Consider the following 18,821-nt stretch of genomic DNA (forward strand, 5'->3'; position numbering starts at 1 on the left):
TCCTGAAGGAGGCTAACTATGGTCAGACTGTGTCCTGAAGGAGGTTAACTAATGTCAGACTGTGTCCTGAAGGAGGCTAACTATGGTCAGACTGTGTGCTGAAGGAGGTTAACTAATGTCAGACTTTGTCCTGAAGGAGGCTAACTATGGTCAGACTATGTCCTGAAGGAGGTTAAATATGGTCAGACTATGTCCTGAAGGAGGCTAACTATGTTCAGACTATGTCCTGAAGGAGGCTAACTATGGTCAGTCTACAGTCAGACTATGTCCTGAAGGAGGTTAACTATGGTCAGACTATGTCCTGAAGGAGGTTAACTATGGTCAGTCTACAGTCAGACTATGTCCTGAAGGAGGTTAACTGTGGTCAGACTATGTCCTGAAGGAGGTTAGCTATGGTCAGACTATGTCCTGAAGGAGGTTAACTATGGTCAGACTATGTCCTGAAGGAGGTTAACTGTGGTCAGACTATGTCCTGAAGGAGGTTAACTATGGTCAGACTATATCCTGAAGGAGGTTAACTGTGGTCAGACTATGTCCGGAAGGAGGCTAACTATGGTCAGACTATGTCCTGAAGGAGGTTAACTATGGTCAAATCAAAACATTTTGCCAAAGAGCCTCAGTAGAAATAAACAGTCAGCAGACTTCTCCAAAGTATTTGTTTCATCCTGTGAAAATATGGATGTGATGGTAATTAACTAATAAACCAGTGATTGGTAGTTGTCCGAGTGGGTTTCCTTTGCAGAAGAAACACGCTGTTCCTTTGGTAGTCAGCCTACTAGTAATTGGAACGTTGCACCCAGTCTTTAATATTCTCTTAAATTAGTAGTCGGTTATGTGTGCTGTTTCTATGGCATAATTATCAAGAAACTATCCCTGACAGAACTGTTGGACTGTGAGCAGAAACCAAAATGTCCAGGTTCTTCAAAATAAAAGTCTTGAAACAAGCTAATTATGGGCAAAAATAGATAAATAAATAAAACAACATCAGAAGATTAATAAGAAGTTCTCTCCCTGAGACAGCAGACTCATTTGTTGTTTCACATATAAACTCATGTTTTAAGGCTTACCTGTGTTCAGAGGTCAGCTGAAAAGAACAACGTGATATATTTCAAATGTGTGTAAAAAGAGAATAGCTGTCTTTACTTACCGGCTGTTTTTTTTTTCCACTTCTGTTCATCTTTATTTATGTATTTTGCAGCCTGCAAGTGTAACGGGCATGCCAGCATGTGCAACCCAAACAATGGCAAGTGCTTCTGCACCACCAAGGGCATTAAAGGCGACCGCTGCCACCTGTAAGTCTCCCAGTGGCCATTTTTTTTAATCATGTACCTCTATGCTGCTGTGCTCTCCTTCCAAGTCTGTTCACACCTGCACTTCCTGTAACTGCTGGCACCAGATGTCCGCCATTGCATAATACGCCATGTATATTTATCTATTCATTTGTTAAACTTAGGGTTTTCATGGGTTTGTACATAACACCGTTCATGATATCACGGTGTATCAAATCCATTCATAACCTACAATAGTGCCAGTAGGTAGTCAGTCAAAAGTATCTTTTTTTCCCCTAATTTTTTGAGAAGTTTACTTTAAAAAAATATAAGGTCGGGGCATCCTGGTAGTGTGGTGGTTTATTCCGGTGCCTACCAACACAGGGATCGCTGGTTCGAATCCCAGTCTTACCTCCGGCTTGGTCGGGCGTCCCTACAGACACAATTGGCCGTGTCTGCGAGTGGGAAACTGGATGTAGGTATGTGCCCTGGTCACTGCACTAGCGCCTCCTCTGGTCGGTTGGGGGTGCCTGTTCAGTGGGGAGGGGGAACTGGGTGGAATAGCGTGATCCACCCAAACGCTATATCCCCCTGGCAAAACTCCTCACTGTCAGGGGAAAAGAAGCGGCTGGCGACTCCACATGTGTCAGAGGAGACGTGGTAGTCTGCAGCCCTCCCTGGGTCAGCAGAGGGGTTAGAGCAGCAACCGGGATTGCTCGGAAAATAGGGTAATTGGCCAAGTACAATTGGGGAGAAAAGGGGGGAACCCCCCCCCCCAAAATATTTTAAGGTCTTCATCTGTCATGCAGTGTTGTCCGTGTCAGCCCTCTGGAGCTTTGTCCTCTCGCTATATCTCAATCTCTCTTTTCACTGTGATGCTCCTGGCTCCGGCTAAGGTCAGGACAGGACAAGGTTGATGTCTAAGTGGTCCCTCAGCCCACTGCGTGACACAGGGGCCACCACACGGTGTCTTTCCTATCTGTGTATTTTTTTAACCCACATTTAAACCTTCCTTGTGTGCACACACACACACACACACACACACACACACACACACACACACACACACACACACACACACACCCAGAATCATTGTCCCATTTGCCCTTTCCTTTTTTTCTCGGCTCTTTTCTTTCAGGTGCGAAGTGGAGAACCGTTACCAAGGCAACCCCCTCAAAGGGACCTGCTACTGTAAGTGGAATTCTAATTACCAATATTGGGGTGGGGAGGGTGGCGATGTTGGGAGATCGCGTCAGGGAATCGTTGTCGGGCCTGAGTCCTCCTCTTTGTTCAGGTCAACGCCGAATCAAAGTTGGTCTCAAATAGTTGGATGTCTAAACCACAAACAGCCTTTTTTCCCTCACTTTTTTGAGACCAGCAGGAGTAGTAGGTGGAGAGAAATCAAAAATGAGATGGAGATGAAAGTGAATTTTCAGAAAGCAGAGTGTTTATATAGTTTATTTTTTGTTTTTAAATCCCAGGCTTTCCTGAGGGACAGATTGCAGTGCTGGCCTCTGTAGTTCACAAGGCAGCTCCTAAGTGACCTGTCACGACTCTACTTCCCCTGTCACCTCGAATGTGACAAACCACAGAAATCTAAACAGTAGATACCTGCCATTCCAACTGGGGCAGCAGACTACCTTTAACTTTGATTCATTTGAAGGGAAGAATTGGACCTGTGAGCGATGTCTGGTTACCTGTCAAAGTGGCTGGTGGAGTTGACAAAGTTGCGAGATCGCAGTCAAAACCCCATCCCACACGGGGCCATTTGCTGCCATTGATTCACTACCCTCAAAATTGACAGAGCTAACTGATATAAATGTAATCAACTAGCAGTTTTTAATTCCAACAAAACACATTAAATCAGCCGCTGAGGTCCTGTCCCTGGTTGAAGCAAAATTAGCTAGTGGTGTGTTGTGTTGGAAAGGAAGCTTGCGTGCACATTGAGTTCTATGCCCAGTGGCTGAAAACCCCTTATTTAGACTCATCATCTCTTCCAAAAATCAGTCTGATTGGGATTATAGCACAAATGGCTGCTTCATCTCAAAATCTACCAGCTGCCTTGATGAACTGACAAATGAATTTGATGAATTTAAACTTGATGAATTTAAACTTCAGTTGGTCCAGAATTCATCTGGCCATATCATTACCAGAACTCCTTCCATAGATCATATCACTCCTGTTCTTCAGCAACTCCATTGGCTCCCTGTTAAATAACGTATCGACTTCAAGATCCTGCTCCTCACCTTTAAGGCCCTTAATAACCTAGCTCCTTCCTGTCTTTCTGAACTCCTTCATATCCATATGCCCTCCCGCACTCTCAGATCCTCTTCTGCTCTCCAACTCACTACACCGTCAGCCCGCTTAACTACCATGGGGTTTAGTTCCTTCAGTCATTCTGCCCCCTGCCTATGGAACTCTCTCCCACAAGACCTTCACAACATTGACTCTCTTTCAATCTTCAAATCCCATCCCAAAACGTACCTTTTCAAACTGGCATACTCAGTCTGATCCACGCTTCGTTGAGTTTTGTGCGAATGATGATTTTATACTTATCTGTTGTGTTAACTTTTTATTCTCTACCCTGCTTTGTTTTGATTTTATGCTGTCTGATACAGCGCCACTTGTTTTTTACTGTGTTCTGTAAGGTGTCCTTGAGTGCTCTGAAAGGCGCCCACAAATAAAATGTATTATTATTATTATCAATTGGTTGAGAAAACAAATTTCTTTACCCATAGTGCTTTGACAAAACTTGGACTTCATTCATTTGGTCTCATTATTTGGCTGTTATTTTTCACCATGATATAACTGTTAGAGTTGAATGGCACCTCCAAACAATAGCGTTTCCCACTCTGTGTAAAACCAGAATGAGAAGTCTAGTGTCATTTCTAAATCCATCTGCCACTGTGGTGAGCAAGCCAAAGAAAAAGTTTGTTGCTCTGAGCAAAGCTTACGTAAAAACATATCCTTGCATGACTTTCAAAGTTGACTGAACTGAATGTTATTTTTTTTTGTAATCCACCGCACCCACCCACCTCCAACCCACGCTTTGACGTGTCTCTGTCATCGGCTTCAAAACAGACACACTCCTCATTGACTACCAGTTCACCTTCAGCCTGTCACAGGAGGACGACCGCTACTACACCGCCATCAACTTTGTGGCCACGCCTGAGGAGGTAGGTAGCAGTCGCCAAGTGTCCCGCAGTCAAAGCATCTGTCCCTAGTTTCACAAGTTCAGATTACACTGTTATTTTCGATTTCTTTTTTTTTTCTTTTGTATGGGTTTTAAGTCATATAGTTTTTATTCGCCAGTTTCTTTGATTATTATTATTTTTTCATTATTTTATAGTTTCATTTTAATGACAATGTAGTGACAATGCTAATGGTAATAACAATCAAAAAGAAAGACTATGGTAACTGGTAACTATTTGTGCATTTCTTTTCTTCCTGAGGTCAACCAGTGCAGGTTGCTGTAATAGAAAATGAACAAACCCAAATGAAAAAAAATGATCAACAATAGTGATGAGAATTCTTGTGCCGGTGCCTCCATTCAGACCCAGTCAGCAGAACAGAAACACAAATAAAACTCTGTATTAATAATAAACAATACAAATGTACATTAAAATGAGAAAAAAAGATGCTTAAAGGTTTACCCAACCAAAACTTAAGGTTATATGTATAACCCTGGTTCTGTGATTAGCATGAGTGAGTGTCTCACTATGGGAATGCCTCCTGTGTGACCTCATCAGAAGCTCAAATAACATTACGCCAGTGCCAGCCCTAATTGGCTGGCACTAGGGACATCTATGCCAAGAGGGAATGGGACCCTCCTATATATTAGGCTGACATAGAGTCAGTTGTCGTTCGAAACAAGCTCACATTTTCCTCGCTTCCATAGGAAGGAGGGTGGTCTGGTGAGACACTCACTCATGCTAATCACAGAACTGGGGTTATACCTATAACCGCAAGTTCTCTTTCATAACATTCGTTTTGTGTCTCACTATGGGAAAAATACTGACTCCCGGGTTGCCAGACATGCCTGTAAAGAAGACAACTGTCCCCAGTGGCATTTAGCAAAGGAGTCACGTTCTAAGAGGAGCCAGTACTAAGGACCGAATGTGCCAGAGTTGGTGCCATGACATCCAACTTAGAAAATATAGCAAGTGTGTGGGGCCAATTCATTAGACAACCCTAGTCCTCACTAAAGTATGATGACCCTTCAACCAAGGGAGGAAATGCTTAAGAACCAAGTGAACAGCCTGCAGATTCAGACAGTTTATGTGGGTAGAACTTATGTAAGGGTCCCATCTCCCATCCACTGTTCTCCTACCAGAGAGGCATCTGTGATGATAATTTTCCAGGCAAGCCAGTTCCCACTGCAATACTCTGTCAGGAAACCTGGGCTCTTCCACTGGCAAAGTGCTAGTGAGCAGTCTGTGGAAACCCTCACCCAGTGATGGCCATCACGGTGAGGATCCAGACCCAAAGAGGCTATCCAGCACTGGATGCCTCTCATATACAGGCGCACTAGAGGTATGGTGACTACAGAGGCAGCCATAAGGCCCAACAGCCTCAGGCATTGTTTGAGGGTAACCACGTTGCCCCCGTGAAACAACGTCAGATAGTCTCCACTCTTTCTGGGGTTAAAAATGCTTTGGTTTAGACCAGAGTCCAGAGGGAGCCCAATGAAAATAATGCATTGAGCAGGCCGTCAACATGCTCTTTTCCACATTTATCTGAAAACCCAGATTCACCAGGCGTTGTTTGAAGGCATCCATGTGACCAGCCACCTCCTGGCGAGTAAGGGCTGCCACTAGCCAGTTGTCGGTGTATGTTGTTTGAGCGTGACCATGTGGCCCCGGTGAAACAGCATTAGATTTGTCTGCATAGTCTCCACGTTTCCTGGGGTTAGAAATGCTTTGACTCTGACAAAGTCCAGAATGAGTCCAATGAAAGTAATGCATTCAACAGGTGTCAACATGCTCTTTTTCACATTTATGTGAAAACTATAGCCTTGAAAGCAAATCTCAGATATTTCCTGTGTGGGGGATATGGGAATGTGGAAATAAGCGTCCCTCAGGTCGATTGATGTGAACCAGTCACTGCACGCATGAACCACAGCAGAGAACTGTCAACATCCTGAATTTGTATTTCCTTAGATGATGGTTTAGGGCATGGAGATCCAGAATGGCTCTCATACCCTCCGCCCTCCCTCTTCTTTGGGACTAGGATATACCTAGAGTAGAACCTGCTGTGGGTCTCCTCGAGAGCGACAACTCTTATAGCTCCTTTCTTTCTCAAGGTGGAAATGTCCTCTTGAAGCATATTGGCAGACTCGCCCTGAGCATGAGAGTAGGTTATTTCTTTGAAATGTGGTGGAGCAATATTGAATTGAAGCCTATAGCCTCTCTCTATCATTCTCAACACCCATTTTGATTAAGTACAGGCAGCCCAGCTGTCCCTGTGCAGAGCAAGAGGGCTGACTGGCCACTCCATCAAAATGGATGTGCTGGCGTCCTCTTGTGGCTGGGGTGCACAACACACAACATCTATGTGCTCCGTCGCCACCAGCACATGGCATGGAATAACCTGGAAATTGATTTGTCTTTCAATATATTTTTTTTCTATATTTTTTATACATTTAACATATATAACACTTGACAGCACTCTCAGTAGTCTGCCTGATTTCACGTGTCAGGACATTTTGCTTGTGTGACAATAGAGAAACATTGTCTTTGTTTCCTTTTGGTTGCTTTATGAACATGAACACTAACCGGGGTTCTGCACTCTGTGTGGAACATGTCCCATCGAACGTGCTCTGGAATGGAGCTGGGGGGATAGAGTGGCCTGTGAAGTAGGCAGACTGGGCTCACTCTCCCCCAGAGTAGAGACTATCAGGTCAGCTGCATCCTCTTCTTCACAGTCATGGTGGTGGGAGGAGGAGGAGGCGTCGCCACTTCATGTCTGGCCTGGGGAGATTGCTTCCTAGACCGTGGATTCTTGGGACCTCTGGGGGGCTGCCTACACTTTAGGCACTTTGGGGTTCCTGAAGGCAGGGCCCAGGTGAGAGATGGTCTGTGCATATGACTGGCATGGCGCCATGGGAGTGTTGGGTTGAGCCTTCCTCGGCAGACACAGTTTCAGCGCCTCGTGCTCTCTTTTTCTCCTCTTTCTGCACCAAAGTAACAGCTGCACTGAAGAGACCCTGAGAAATGATGGGAGTGTCAAGGAGCTCCTCTTTCTACATGGTTGTTAGGTTGGTGAACCCGAGCCAGTGTGCCCTCTCCTGAAGAACCAAGAGGCCGGTGGCTCTCCCTGTACCTTGGGTGGCTACCTGGTTGAGACGTAGGACGTGGTCAGTTATAATGGAGATTTCTTCCCACAGGGTGGTATCTGGCTTAGCCGTTATGTTCTCTTCTAGTTCAGCTTGGTAAGCTGTGAGAATAGAAGAGGTGTTGTGGGCTCTTACTGACAGAGCCACTGCCTTGTAGCACTTATCGGTGAGGCTAGACTGGAACCAGTCTCTTGGAGGGGAGCAACGGAGCAGATAAAGACAAGGAGGACTTCAGGTGAAGGTGGGCTGCTACCAGTGGCACTATGGGTGGCAACTGGTGGATGCTGTGGGACTCCATCCCCTTACAATCCAACAGGGAACACATCATAATGGGGAGTTTTCTTGCTGTGTGGCCCATCTTTCTACATCACCACTATCTAATTGAGTAGGAAAATAGGCAGCACTTACTTCCCCGTCTTCTTTGCCGTAGGCAATTTCTTGCTGTCAAACTGAGATTTCACAACATCTACTTGGATGATGGACCATGGAATGATGAGCCTGGCAACTGCGTGCTTGTGCATGTCCTGCATGTCAAGATCCAGGGGAGAGGACGACAAAGGCTGGTCACCCCCATTACTTGGTTGTCCGGCGGCAGAGGGCTTTGCAGCCCCTCAGGTGGTGGCCAGGAAGATATATTGCTCCTCTTCCATATCATCAGACAACCGATGCTACGAGTCAGTCGACTCTTCCCCATCATTGTCCTCATCTGTTACCAGGAAGGCATGAGCAGCAGTGAAGCCCTCGCATGCCTCATCTGTCTCTTGCAAGGTGAAAAGAGGGCCCGGAAGTGGGTGGTCTGTTTCCGCCCAGCTCGGTCCAGGTGTGGCAGCCAGGCTGTTGGAAATATCCGCCTCTCCCTCTGGTGCAACTGCTTCACGCATAAGTGGGGCTGACCCGACAGGTTAGCCTGGCAGGCCAGCCAACAGTGGAGTAGCTTACGGGGGAAAGCAGCACAGTGGATACACTTGTTGGTGGAGGCTAAGGCTGCCTGAGCATGGGGTAGGCCCAGACACGCCACACACACGGGGTGAGTGTCCCAGCTAGATATTTTATTGCCACAGGGACAAAGTTTTGGGTTTTTTCCAGCTTCACTGGGGTTATTACCTGTAACCATGGTTAGCTAGTGGGTAACGGATGCTAGCAAAATCGCTAAATAGCATGTGCAGCTACCAGGCAAGAATAAAGAGGGTTAGTTGGTTATTTTTTACTTTTGTTTTTCATAAAGTATTGCTACTTCACAGTAAGGGTAATCATAGAAGAGTATTATTGTTTGTGAACTAGTGTACAGCTTGGAACGAAGCGTCCGGTGACCGAGTTGTGCACTCGATTCCACGGACAGTTTAGCTTAGCACCCGATAGTACAGTTGTCAATAAGCTTCTGTGAGAAGATGTTTTTGAATGACAACTAACTCTGTCAGCCCAATGTATAGGAGGAGGGTCCCATCCCGTCCTGACATAGATGTCACTAGTGCCAGCCAATTATGGCTGGTGAAATGTTATTTGGGCTTCTGATGAGGTCATACAGAAGGCATTCCCATAGTGAGACAGGAAACGAATGCTATGAAAAAGAGCTTGTGTTACTCCATCATTATAGTGAAACAGGCAGTGGAGCAGATTAGATTGGGCTATTCTGGCTCAAACTACACTTGTAGCCTTGCAGTCACATGGATGCAAAATAAACCTTCTCCACTCATGACCACTTGGCCGTAGCATCTGGAGATGAAACAGAATCACAAGGATTTGATCAGATGTTCCAACTGTGAATTTTTTTTTCTCCAAAAGAGAAGGTTCCAGTCACCAAAGAGCCAGTGCAGAATTATAAACCCTCTTTTTCAAGGCTGTGTGTATAAAATCAAATCTACTGAATTGGCGTCACACTTGCAGACTGGAACCACTTTAACATTGTATTTATTTTGATATACAGATCATATCAGACACTAACTTATGTCTAAAGCTGCAATCTTAAACTTTTCTCACTATTTTTATCAATTTGAAACACAGTGATGCTGTGGCGATGCTTCTGTTGGACAGACAATCTTACAGTATTTATTTTGATATATAGGTCATATCAGACACTGAATTATGTCTAAAGCTGAAGCTGAAATCTGAACAGCATGCCAATGTAATTTGATGTAGGTGGCAGAGAGAAATAGACCTGTTCACACTGACTTACTCGGACTGCAAACAAGATGTTGCAGCCGTTGTCGTCTCCTCACCAGTGAATAGTCTGCACCCTTGTGAAAATGGCATCCTTGGACCAAAGCTAATGCAGGCAGTATTCAGGGCTCCAGACTGCGACAGATCGGTTGCATTTTCCGACCATTTTTTTTAAGGCGCCAGTGATTTTATTTTATCTTTTTTTTTTTTTAAAGGTAGCATTGGTGCGACTGCACAATTAATGGACATTTAGAAAAAAAAATATTTTGCACTGTCTGATTCAAACTGTTCTGGTCTGATTGTACCTTACGAATATCTACAATGAATCTTGCCACTGTTGAAATGGTACCGAGGCAATTATGGACAACTCATGCAGGCTATACCCCCGCCCATCCGAGTTGTTATAGCAAGATTTACTTTTGTGCATTAATTATGATAATTATGACTGATAGAAAATATTGAAACTAATGTGGACGATAGCAGTGAGTGGCGAGGAAACGTACTATCAAGTTGTATTTTCTACCAAGCACAAAGTGCTGTACCCAGTAACGTTACAGCACAAGGGCACAAGGGGAGAGACATGAGGAGACCGATGAGCCGGAAAATGCTACTAAAAACAAGACTAGGTTAAAACCTAGTATATGGCTGGACCGCAGCTGTTTACAAAATGGCTGTTTTTGCGCGACTACGTTTAAAAAGCGGCTGTTTTGACAGTGGTTCCGTGAACAGCGGCTGTACTGGACGGCAGTTTTCACACCCTGATTATTTGAACAGTTAAATAGCATCAATTTATTTTTTATATGATGGACTGGTGGCCCCTGTGATGGACTGGTGGCCTGTCCAGGGTGTCTCCCTACCTGCCGCCCAATGACTGCTGGGATAGGCTCCAGCATCCCCACGACCCTGAGTAGGATAAGCGGTTTGGATAATGGATGGATGAAATAATTACCTGGCTATAATCACTGCTGCCATGATCACTGAAAAATCTGGGCGTGACACCCCTTATAAATGCGCTTCAGTTACCACTAACTGTCTGAAGATGGTAATAATGGTCACTCTCACTTCATATGGCTATTAGCACTGGTGTTTGTGAATTCAACTTTTTTGTAATGAGGCGTTTCAGCAGTATCCATGGCAGCAACATATTACATTCGTTAGCGTACGAACCGCTGTGCCAGTTCATCACGGCCAATAGGGAAACCCCTCCTTCCATGTTTACCAGCGGTGTCGTTGGTCAGCCGACCAATCGTGTAACCTCAGTGATGCTGTTTGGTCGCTGCTAGCTGGAACCGTCGTTGGGTCACCTGATCCAGCAGTTGTGTCAAACTGATCACTCGGTTAGTCAGTCAGTCAGGGACATTCATGTATGTAGGTCTGGGCCTGCTGGCCAGTCCAGTCAAAAAGAAATGTGTTTTCCGACAGGAATGGCCAGTTGAATTTCCTTGGTTGAGGTTCAGTAAGGAAAAGAACAAAATGCACTGGGCGGAGTGTGGTGTTTCCAGTGCTGGCAACACAGTTCGCTACAGCCACAATCAACTTCAAACATGAGACATTAAAGTTGCACAAGTATTTATTTCATATAAAGTCTCTCTCTCTCTCTTAATAATCCCCGTAAATATACACACATCTGATGGTAAAAGAATATTAAAACATTTCTAGGACGATACTCATTCTTTCTTTCACGTTATGTCACAAAGCAGAAGAGGTAGCACCAAACTGGGCACTGGTGCTACCATCTGAGAGACTCGGTGGCACCAGTATGAAATTTTAGTCTAGAGCCTGGATAATGTATTACAAACTTCATTAAAATATATCAACACTTTCTAGAGTAAAATTGATCGTTTGTCCAACAGGAGCATCGCCACATCAGCATCATGTTTCAGTATTTTTTTCTGGCTGGAGTTGTTTCCAACACATACGTGTTTGTATCAGACCAGTTGGTGCAACCCAGCCAAAAAATGTCATTAGCATTATGTGGAGGCTAAAAAGTGTTAAGGGAAGAAAGTTGTGGATTTCAGCTTTAAAGAGATAAGCTTACACATGGTTTTTATCATATTTAGCTGTTCAAATATGCTTGAACATGTTGGTAAAATACTTGTTTGTACAGCCACTAATTGGAGCAAGAAAAAAGCCCCTACACTACATCTTACCAATGCATTATCTATGCCTTTTCCCACGGTGCACGTGCGACTGCTGCCGTGGGCTATGAGTCACAAATTTTGGCCGCTCACTCATGGACAACCCGAGAGGCGCAGCAAATTATGGTCACTCACTCACTGACTCACTCATGGACGACCTAAAAGGAGTGGCAGATTGGTCACTCACTCACTCACTCATCGATGACCTGAGAGGGACTTTTAGTAGGGCTGTTTAGTAGGACAAGTGGCGCTCAGGTGCACCATGAGTCTGGATGGTTTCACACTTGTTTGGCTTCGTGTCCAAAGAATACTTTCAACTTGTCCATTCCTTTTGATGCCTTCAACAGTCAACAACAAGAATCCTTAGAAATCTTTCATCATATATTTAACTACTTATCCAGTATACCCTTCATGTATATGATACACACCGTAGAAGTTAGATGACGGTTTTGACAAGTTTTGGTGATGAAGATGGTGATGACGTTAAATGCAGGTTGTCCTGTGTTATCTTTGTATTTCTCCAGCCAAACCGGGATCTGGACGTGTTCATCAATGCCTCCAAGAACTTCAACCTGAACATCACCTGGGCCACTAGCTTCACTGGTATGTCCCAGCCAACATGTTCATAATCAGCCTAGGCTTACCTGACAAGGCGGGTGTATGGTATCAGAGCAACACTACTGGTATTAACACCGTCACTGTCAGTATTTTACAAGTACTAATTGTGGAAATAAAAATTGCATTTTGGTGCTCCATCAATGAAATTAGTTGATTAGGTCAAATTAAGTGTGTGCAACATGCTGATCAATGATCAGCATCATGAAAGTATCAGTGTCGCTCTCCAGCCATGTTGTTTCCTGATAGCAAATCACATTGGCTTATCCTTGGTTCGATTACTGTCTAAAATACACAGAGTAGTTTCCAGACTTGATATGCAGAATGAAAGCAGGGGATTTGTGACTTGTAATAAGGAAGGCGGAAGGCCTCCACTGGTGGTGAAAGATACTGGTAATCACCAGTATGAAAGGGGAACAAACAAGGAGTAACAGGACTTGGTTAAAACCTAGTGTACGGCTAGACCACGACTACATTTATTAAATGGCTGTTTTTGCGTGACTGTTTAAAATGCAGCTGTTTTGACATCGGTTTCGTGAACAGCTGATGATGTAATAGAAAACTTTTTGGGAAACTCCAACTCTGCCATCCAACCAATGGTGAAACTCCCATCACTCACTCATGGACAACCACATGTGTGGGGCTGGCCCTGCTGCTGCTGTGGTCCAGTCAAAAATGGTACCACCAAGTTGAGGAGCCTCATTCAAGTAAAACTCTGTGGCGAGTGATGGCTTTGTGATATCCCCAGAGACATAACTACCCTCACCCGTTTCTCAAACAGATAAGCCTGATTGGTGTCATGGTGGCGCAGTGGTTAGCGCGGTCACCTCACAGCAAGAAGGCCCTGGGTTCGAGCACCAGGGTAGTCCAACCTTGAGGGTCGTCCCGGGTCGTCCTCTGTGTGGTGTTTGCTTGTTCTCCCCGTGTCTGCGAGGGTTTCCTCCCACAGTCCAAAGACATGTAGGTCAGGTGAATCGGCCGTATTAAATTGTCCCTAGGTATGAATGTGTGTGTGTGTGTGTGTGTGTGTGTTTGTGTTTTGGCCCTGTGATGGCCTGGTAGCCTGTCCAGGGTGACTCCCCACCTGCTGCCCAGTGACTGCTGGGATAGGCTCCAGCGACCCTGAGAGCAGGATAAGCGGTTTGGGTAATGGGTGAATGGACAAGCCTCAATGCAAAATCTTTACCTAGTTTACATTTACATATGTTATTATTATACAGATATCATGTATAATATATGTAAATGTAACCTAGGAAAAGATTTTGCATTGAGGTTTTGCGTTTTATTTAATTTACAGTAAATTAAATAAAAATAACCCTTTTATATCATTTACTGTACCATTATTAGGGTATTTATTTATTTAATATAAATAACCTAATAATGTAAGTAACATTACTAGGGCTGTAGTCAACCAAAGAAAATCTTGGTCGACTGAACTGGCACCTACTCTTCAACCAATCGATTGGTCGCAGGGGGAAAAAAAGTGCATGTTGTTATCGCTAGATTAACTAAATCAGCCACAGTGCGCTGAGTGCACTCTATCTGGTCGTCTTCTTAGCCTAAACAAATTAGGAGTCTACATAAAAAGCTAGTATTTACAGCATATTAAATAATTTTTAACCTTATTATCTTATACTGAGGCGATAACAACAGATCCCGAGCTGACCAGCGTGGCGTGCCCACATTCACATGATTTCCACCAATAGAATAATATCAACCGGTGATCGCGGCACAAAAACTACTGAGGAATATACAAAATAATTGTACTATTTTAAAATAATTAACAGGACCCTCCGCTGTTGTTCCAGCCTGCATTGTGTCATGTCTGACTCCGAACATAGAGCTACACGGGTGTGATCTCTCAAAAACACAAAATAGCCTATTAACTTAAAGCTTTTACTCTTAAATACAAAAGGGCAGGTCCATTTTTAAAAAGAACATTCATTAAACAAACCAGCTCAAGATGAGAACAATTTAGGCGATATAAAAATCCTCCAACAGAAAAGTGCTCGGCCATTTGCATTTGTTGTCATCAATAATAGTATCAATAAACTTTATTCATATAGCACTTTTCATACAGCAGATGTAGCTCAAAGTGCTTCGTAATAAAAAAAATAATGCAACACATTAAAGCAGGGTGTGGGTGCAGCAGGGTTGTCAAATCAGTAAATTTATCAACCATTAAGTTTGGTGTTCAATATTTTATAATTCAGTTTTTCCAAAATTGATAGAATAATCACATCAGTCTCATCAGGGATCAGGAAGACTTTGTCATTTCAATCGACATATCGTTTTCCCCAGCCCTCAGCAGTGCAACACAAAGACAAAAACACATGTCCAAACCTACAAGAACTACAAGAACACGCATATCCAAACTAACACATATATTCAAACTACAAAAAAAAAAAGAAAGAAGCACAATCACTGTCCAAGAGAACGAATGCCAGGATGACTGTCAGAACTGCTGGTCTGCATGGGCTAGCAGTTAGCTTAGCCTGCCCCGCTTCCGCGTCCTGTCAGACCGCCCTTGGTGTTCCCTCCTCGGTCTCAGCTCCAGGTAGGGCTATAGTCCTTGGGCCTACCAGACCCAGCAGACCGGGCTCCCCCAGCCGATCCAACGCCAGCTCTCCCAGTCAGACCAGACACCCTCGACACACCTCCCCGCACTCCACACGATGACACCAAAAACGCCACAGTCAAGGCTAGGCGAGGCCGCCGCCAGTACATGAAATCATTCTCATGAAATATACTAAACTGTCAGTGTGGAACTGTGATTAGTAATTACATTTATAACGTCAACCAAAATTACCATATCAATAGCTAGCAAAGGCTGAAGGTGTTTGGAGGTGTGAATAGTGGAGGTGGGCAGCACTCACTCTTGTGCCACATTAAATAGACCAGCATGTGTAATCAGAGTGTTTATTTACGAAATTATTCATTTGCAAAATTATCAAAAGTAAAAAGACACAATGTGTGAACTCACTAGGTGTACCTAACTAATGAACTATACAAAGGGGAGCGTGTGTATGAGTGTGTGAGAGAGAGACGGAGAGGAGAAGTGTGTGTGTGTGTGTGTGTGGTGTGTGTCAGAAGAGTAGTGTGTGAGCATGCATGTTCAAGTGGGTGCATATTACGTGTGCACCAGGAAGACTGTTTCTTTGTCCTACCTCGCATGGTCAGAAACAAAGGAGTTTGTAAAGTGGGCTCTTTGCGTTTTCTCTCCGCGTGTGTAGATACAATTGGGGAGAAAAAGCAGGAACCCCCCCCCCAAAAAAAGGGCACCAGGTTAGAAAAAGGGATGGCTAGTTAGTTTGCATGCAAGACCCTGCGTCTGTCTAAAGCACAAATTACCTCATGTGTGGCGTAGCGAAGCCACTACCTCATACTTAACCATGAGCGTTATCACAACAACACATTTCAGTGAACAACAAACTCAATAAATTAACAGTGATAAAATAATGCATTAAAGGGACGGCATGGCTCAGGAGGTAGTGCAGGTCGACTAGTAGTTGAACGCTTCCTGGTTCGATCCCCAGCTCCTCCAGAGAGCATGCCGAAGTGTCGTTTAGCAAGACACTGAACCCCTAACTGCTCCCGAAGAGCAGGTTGGCGCCTTGCATGGCAGCCTCCTCCATCAGTGTATGAATGTGTGTGTGAATGTGAGGCGTACACTGTAAAGCACTTTGATTGGTTGGTAGACTAGAAAAGTGCTAAATAAATGCAGCCCATTTAGATTTATTTAGATGTTAAGCAGCCCATTGCTTAGAGCTGTGTAAACAAATATTCCATGCTTGCTAGATTTACCCAATTACCAGTCCATGGAAAAAGGCGGGGGGGGGCAGTTTCTTGGTGTGTTCACTGGAGATTCCGATGTTCGTTTATGAGCCACGTTGGCTCGAGTCTGTGGTTCCAACGTCAGTTGCCATCTTTGCCGTGCAGCACTTCAATGGTACAGGTCTGTAGATGGGTGTAGACGCCCGCCAGTGGCCACTCTTTCAAGGATGAGTATGCTCACATCCTTGATAGGGAGGAATGCTGGTATGAACAGGGAGTCAAAGGAGCCATCTATGTTAAGAGGGAACGACCATTTCTAAACCAAGGGTGATTCAACTTTCTGGGATTTCCTCACCTGGATTATTGAGCGTGCATCAAGACGTCACCCTTGTATCCAGCCATGCCACAGTAGGTGGTAGGATGGGCGGAGATGTGCCGTTCATCCAATCGTCACCTTCTTAAAATAATGGCCTAAGTCATATTTTCAAGTTTTTCAAAAAACAGAATAAACTGAAACAAATATAGAATATATGATATTTCTTAATCATTTCACACAAAAAGGTTATGGCAATATATGACTATTGACATACAAATAACGCTGTCTGTCAATTAAGAAGGTGACGCAATGCTTTCACAGCCAAGGTGTCATGAACGGGCGGGGTGTCCTTCCTGCTGTCTTGATGTCAGCAGGGGTGAGCTGGGAGTTATGGGTATCGCAGTCCACGGGTAGGGCAGACCCCACAAGGGACAAATAGAAAGACAATAAAATTAAACAAAAAGACAGTAGATGATAAAATATATAAGTAAAAGTAAAAACAAACTAGTAAGAATAATAAAATATGAGATATTTAGTAAAAATAAAATAATAAGAATGACATTAGTTAAAAGCCAAATTATATAAATAGGTTTTCAGCTGTCATTTAAGAATGTTCACAGAGCCCGCATCTCTTCCAGCTCTTGGTGGGGTATTACATAATTTTGGAGCATAGTTCAAAAAACACTGCGCTGGCCATTTTCTTGCATGTGTATGTAAAAACTCAGTAGTAGAAGGTCTAAGAGCTCATGGAGGATTATAAAATGACAGAGTCTGCAATGTAGGCCAGTCCCAAACCATTTAGAGCTTTAAAAACAAGTAAAAGAACCTTAAAATCTATTCTAAAAGATACCGGAAGCCAGGGGAGTGTCACTAAAACCAGGGTAATATGCTCTCTCTCCCTTGTTTTGGTTAAAAGTCCACCAGCATTTCTGAATAAGTTTAAATTTCCAGTTGACTTCTTCGGAAGACCAGTAAAAAGAGCGTTGCAATAATCTAATCTGTTTGAAATAAAACCATAAGTAAGTTTGTAAGCTCAAAACTGGTGTAAAGGCTCAGCATAATTTATTGGAACGCCATAACAGTACTACAGGTTATTAAACATTCTCAAAAACTAAATAAAGTGCCTCGTCTGTCCCTCCCACCACCGAAAATAATGGATTGATCCTGGAAGTGTTTTTCTACTTATGAAATTAACACCGGCGATTGTCCGACCAATGAGAATTTGGTTGGACGAGAGCGTACCGACCAACCAATCGACCGGGAGACTACAGCCCTGAACATTACAGATATTAAAATATGTTAGATTTAAACTGGCCCGACTCAGTTAAAACTGGTTTACAAAGCATCCTGGTAGCGTAGTGGTCTATTCTGTTGCCTACCAACACGTGGCTCGACGGTTTGAATCCCCGTGTTACCTTCGGCTTGGTCGGGCATCCCTACAGACACAACTGGCCGTGTCTGCGGGTGGGAAGCCAGATGTGGGCTTTTTTGATGGTGAGGGTTGATGTAAAAAGTGAATAGGTTCATACATATGTAGATGGAGATTACTCAGGGGAATTGAAATACATACGTTCTGTTTTCTTGATGTTGATAGTTAGATGATTCAATTTCAACCAGACATGTAAGTAAGGAAGCTCAGAAGAGAGTTTGAGTTTATGACGTCAGGGTTTGAATCAGAAAGAAAAACTCAAGTTTGATAGTTTGAGGGAAGTTTTACTGACACCCAGGAAGCTTTGTACATACTAGGTACTTGTTTTAGTGGGAGGTTCAACATAAAGACAGAAAAATAAACAATATTTTTTGAATTAGAATAAAACTGTATATTTACCAATGTATTGATGGGTATCTACATACCTAAGAATATCATAATCAGTGTTGTAGTCGAGTCACTAAGCTTCGAGTCCGAGTCGAGTCTCGAGTCCCCAGTGTTTGAGTCCAAGTCCAAGTCTGAGTCCCCAGAGAAGAGTCCAAGTCAAGTCCCCATTACCTGAGTCCGAGTCTGAGTCGTCAAGGTCGAGTTCCAAGATGGGCTTCAGTGCTCCACTCTGGCGCCGTAAAAAAGTTGACATACAAATAAAAAAGGTCGACATGAAACAAACATACCTTGTGACACAACAGCCAAACAAATGCACTCGCAAGCATGTGCACACACACCAGTGTTGTAGTCGAGTCACTAAACCACGAGCCGAGTCCAAGTCCCGAGTCATCAGTGCTCAAGT

General features: G+C 43.9%; 1 protein-coding gene across 3 annotated transcripts in view; it reads left to right on the forward strand.

The window, feature by feature from the left end:
• atrn (attractin) overlaps positions 1 to 18,821 on the forward strand; it is a 224,120-nt gene that overhangs the window by 104,490 nt on the left and 100,809 nt on the right. For all 3 annotated transcript variants that reach the window (XM_056295270.1, XM_056295271.1, XM_056295272.1), the window contains exons 20-23: positions 1,199 to 1,292; positions 2,407 to 2,459; positions 4,350 to 4,444; positions 12,422 to 12,500. In XM_056295270.1, the coding sequence (XP_056151245.1) occupies positions 1,199 to 1,292; positions 2,407 to 2,459; positions 4,350 to 4,444; positions 12,422 to 12,500 (321 nt within the window). The remainder of the gene's footprint in view (positions 1 to 1,198; positions 1,293 to 2,406; positions 2,460 to 4,349; positions 4,445 to 12,421; positions 12,501 to 18,821) is intronic.

This window comes from Lampris incognitus, chromosome 16 (assembly GCF_029633865.1).
Source record: "Lampris incognitus isolate fLamInc1 chromosome 16, fLamInc1.hap2, whole genome shotgun sequence".
Taxonomy (NCBI): Eukaryota; Metazoa; Chordata; class Actinopteri; order Lampriformes; family Lampridae; genus Lampris; species Lampris incognitus.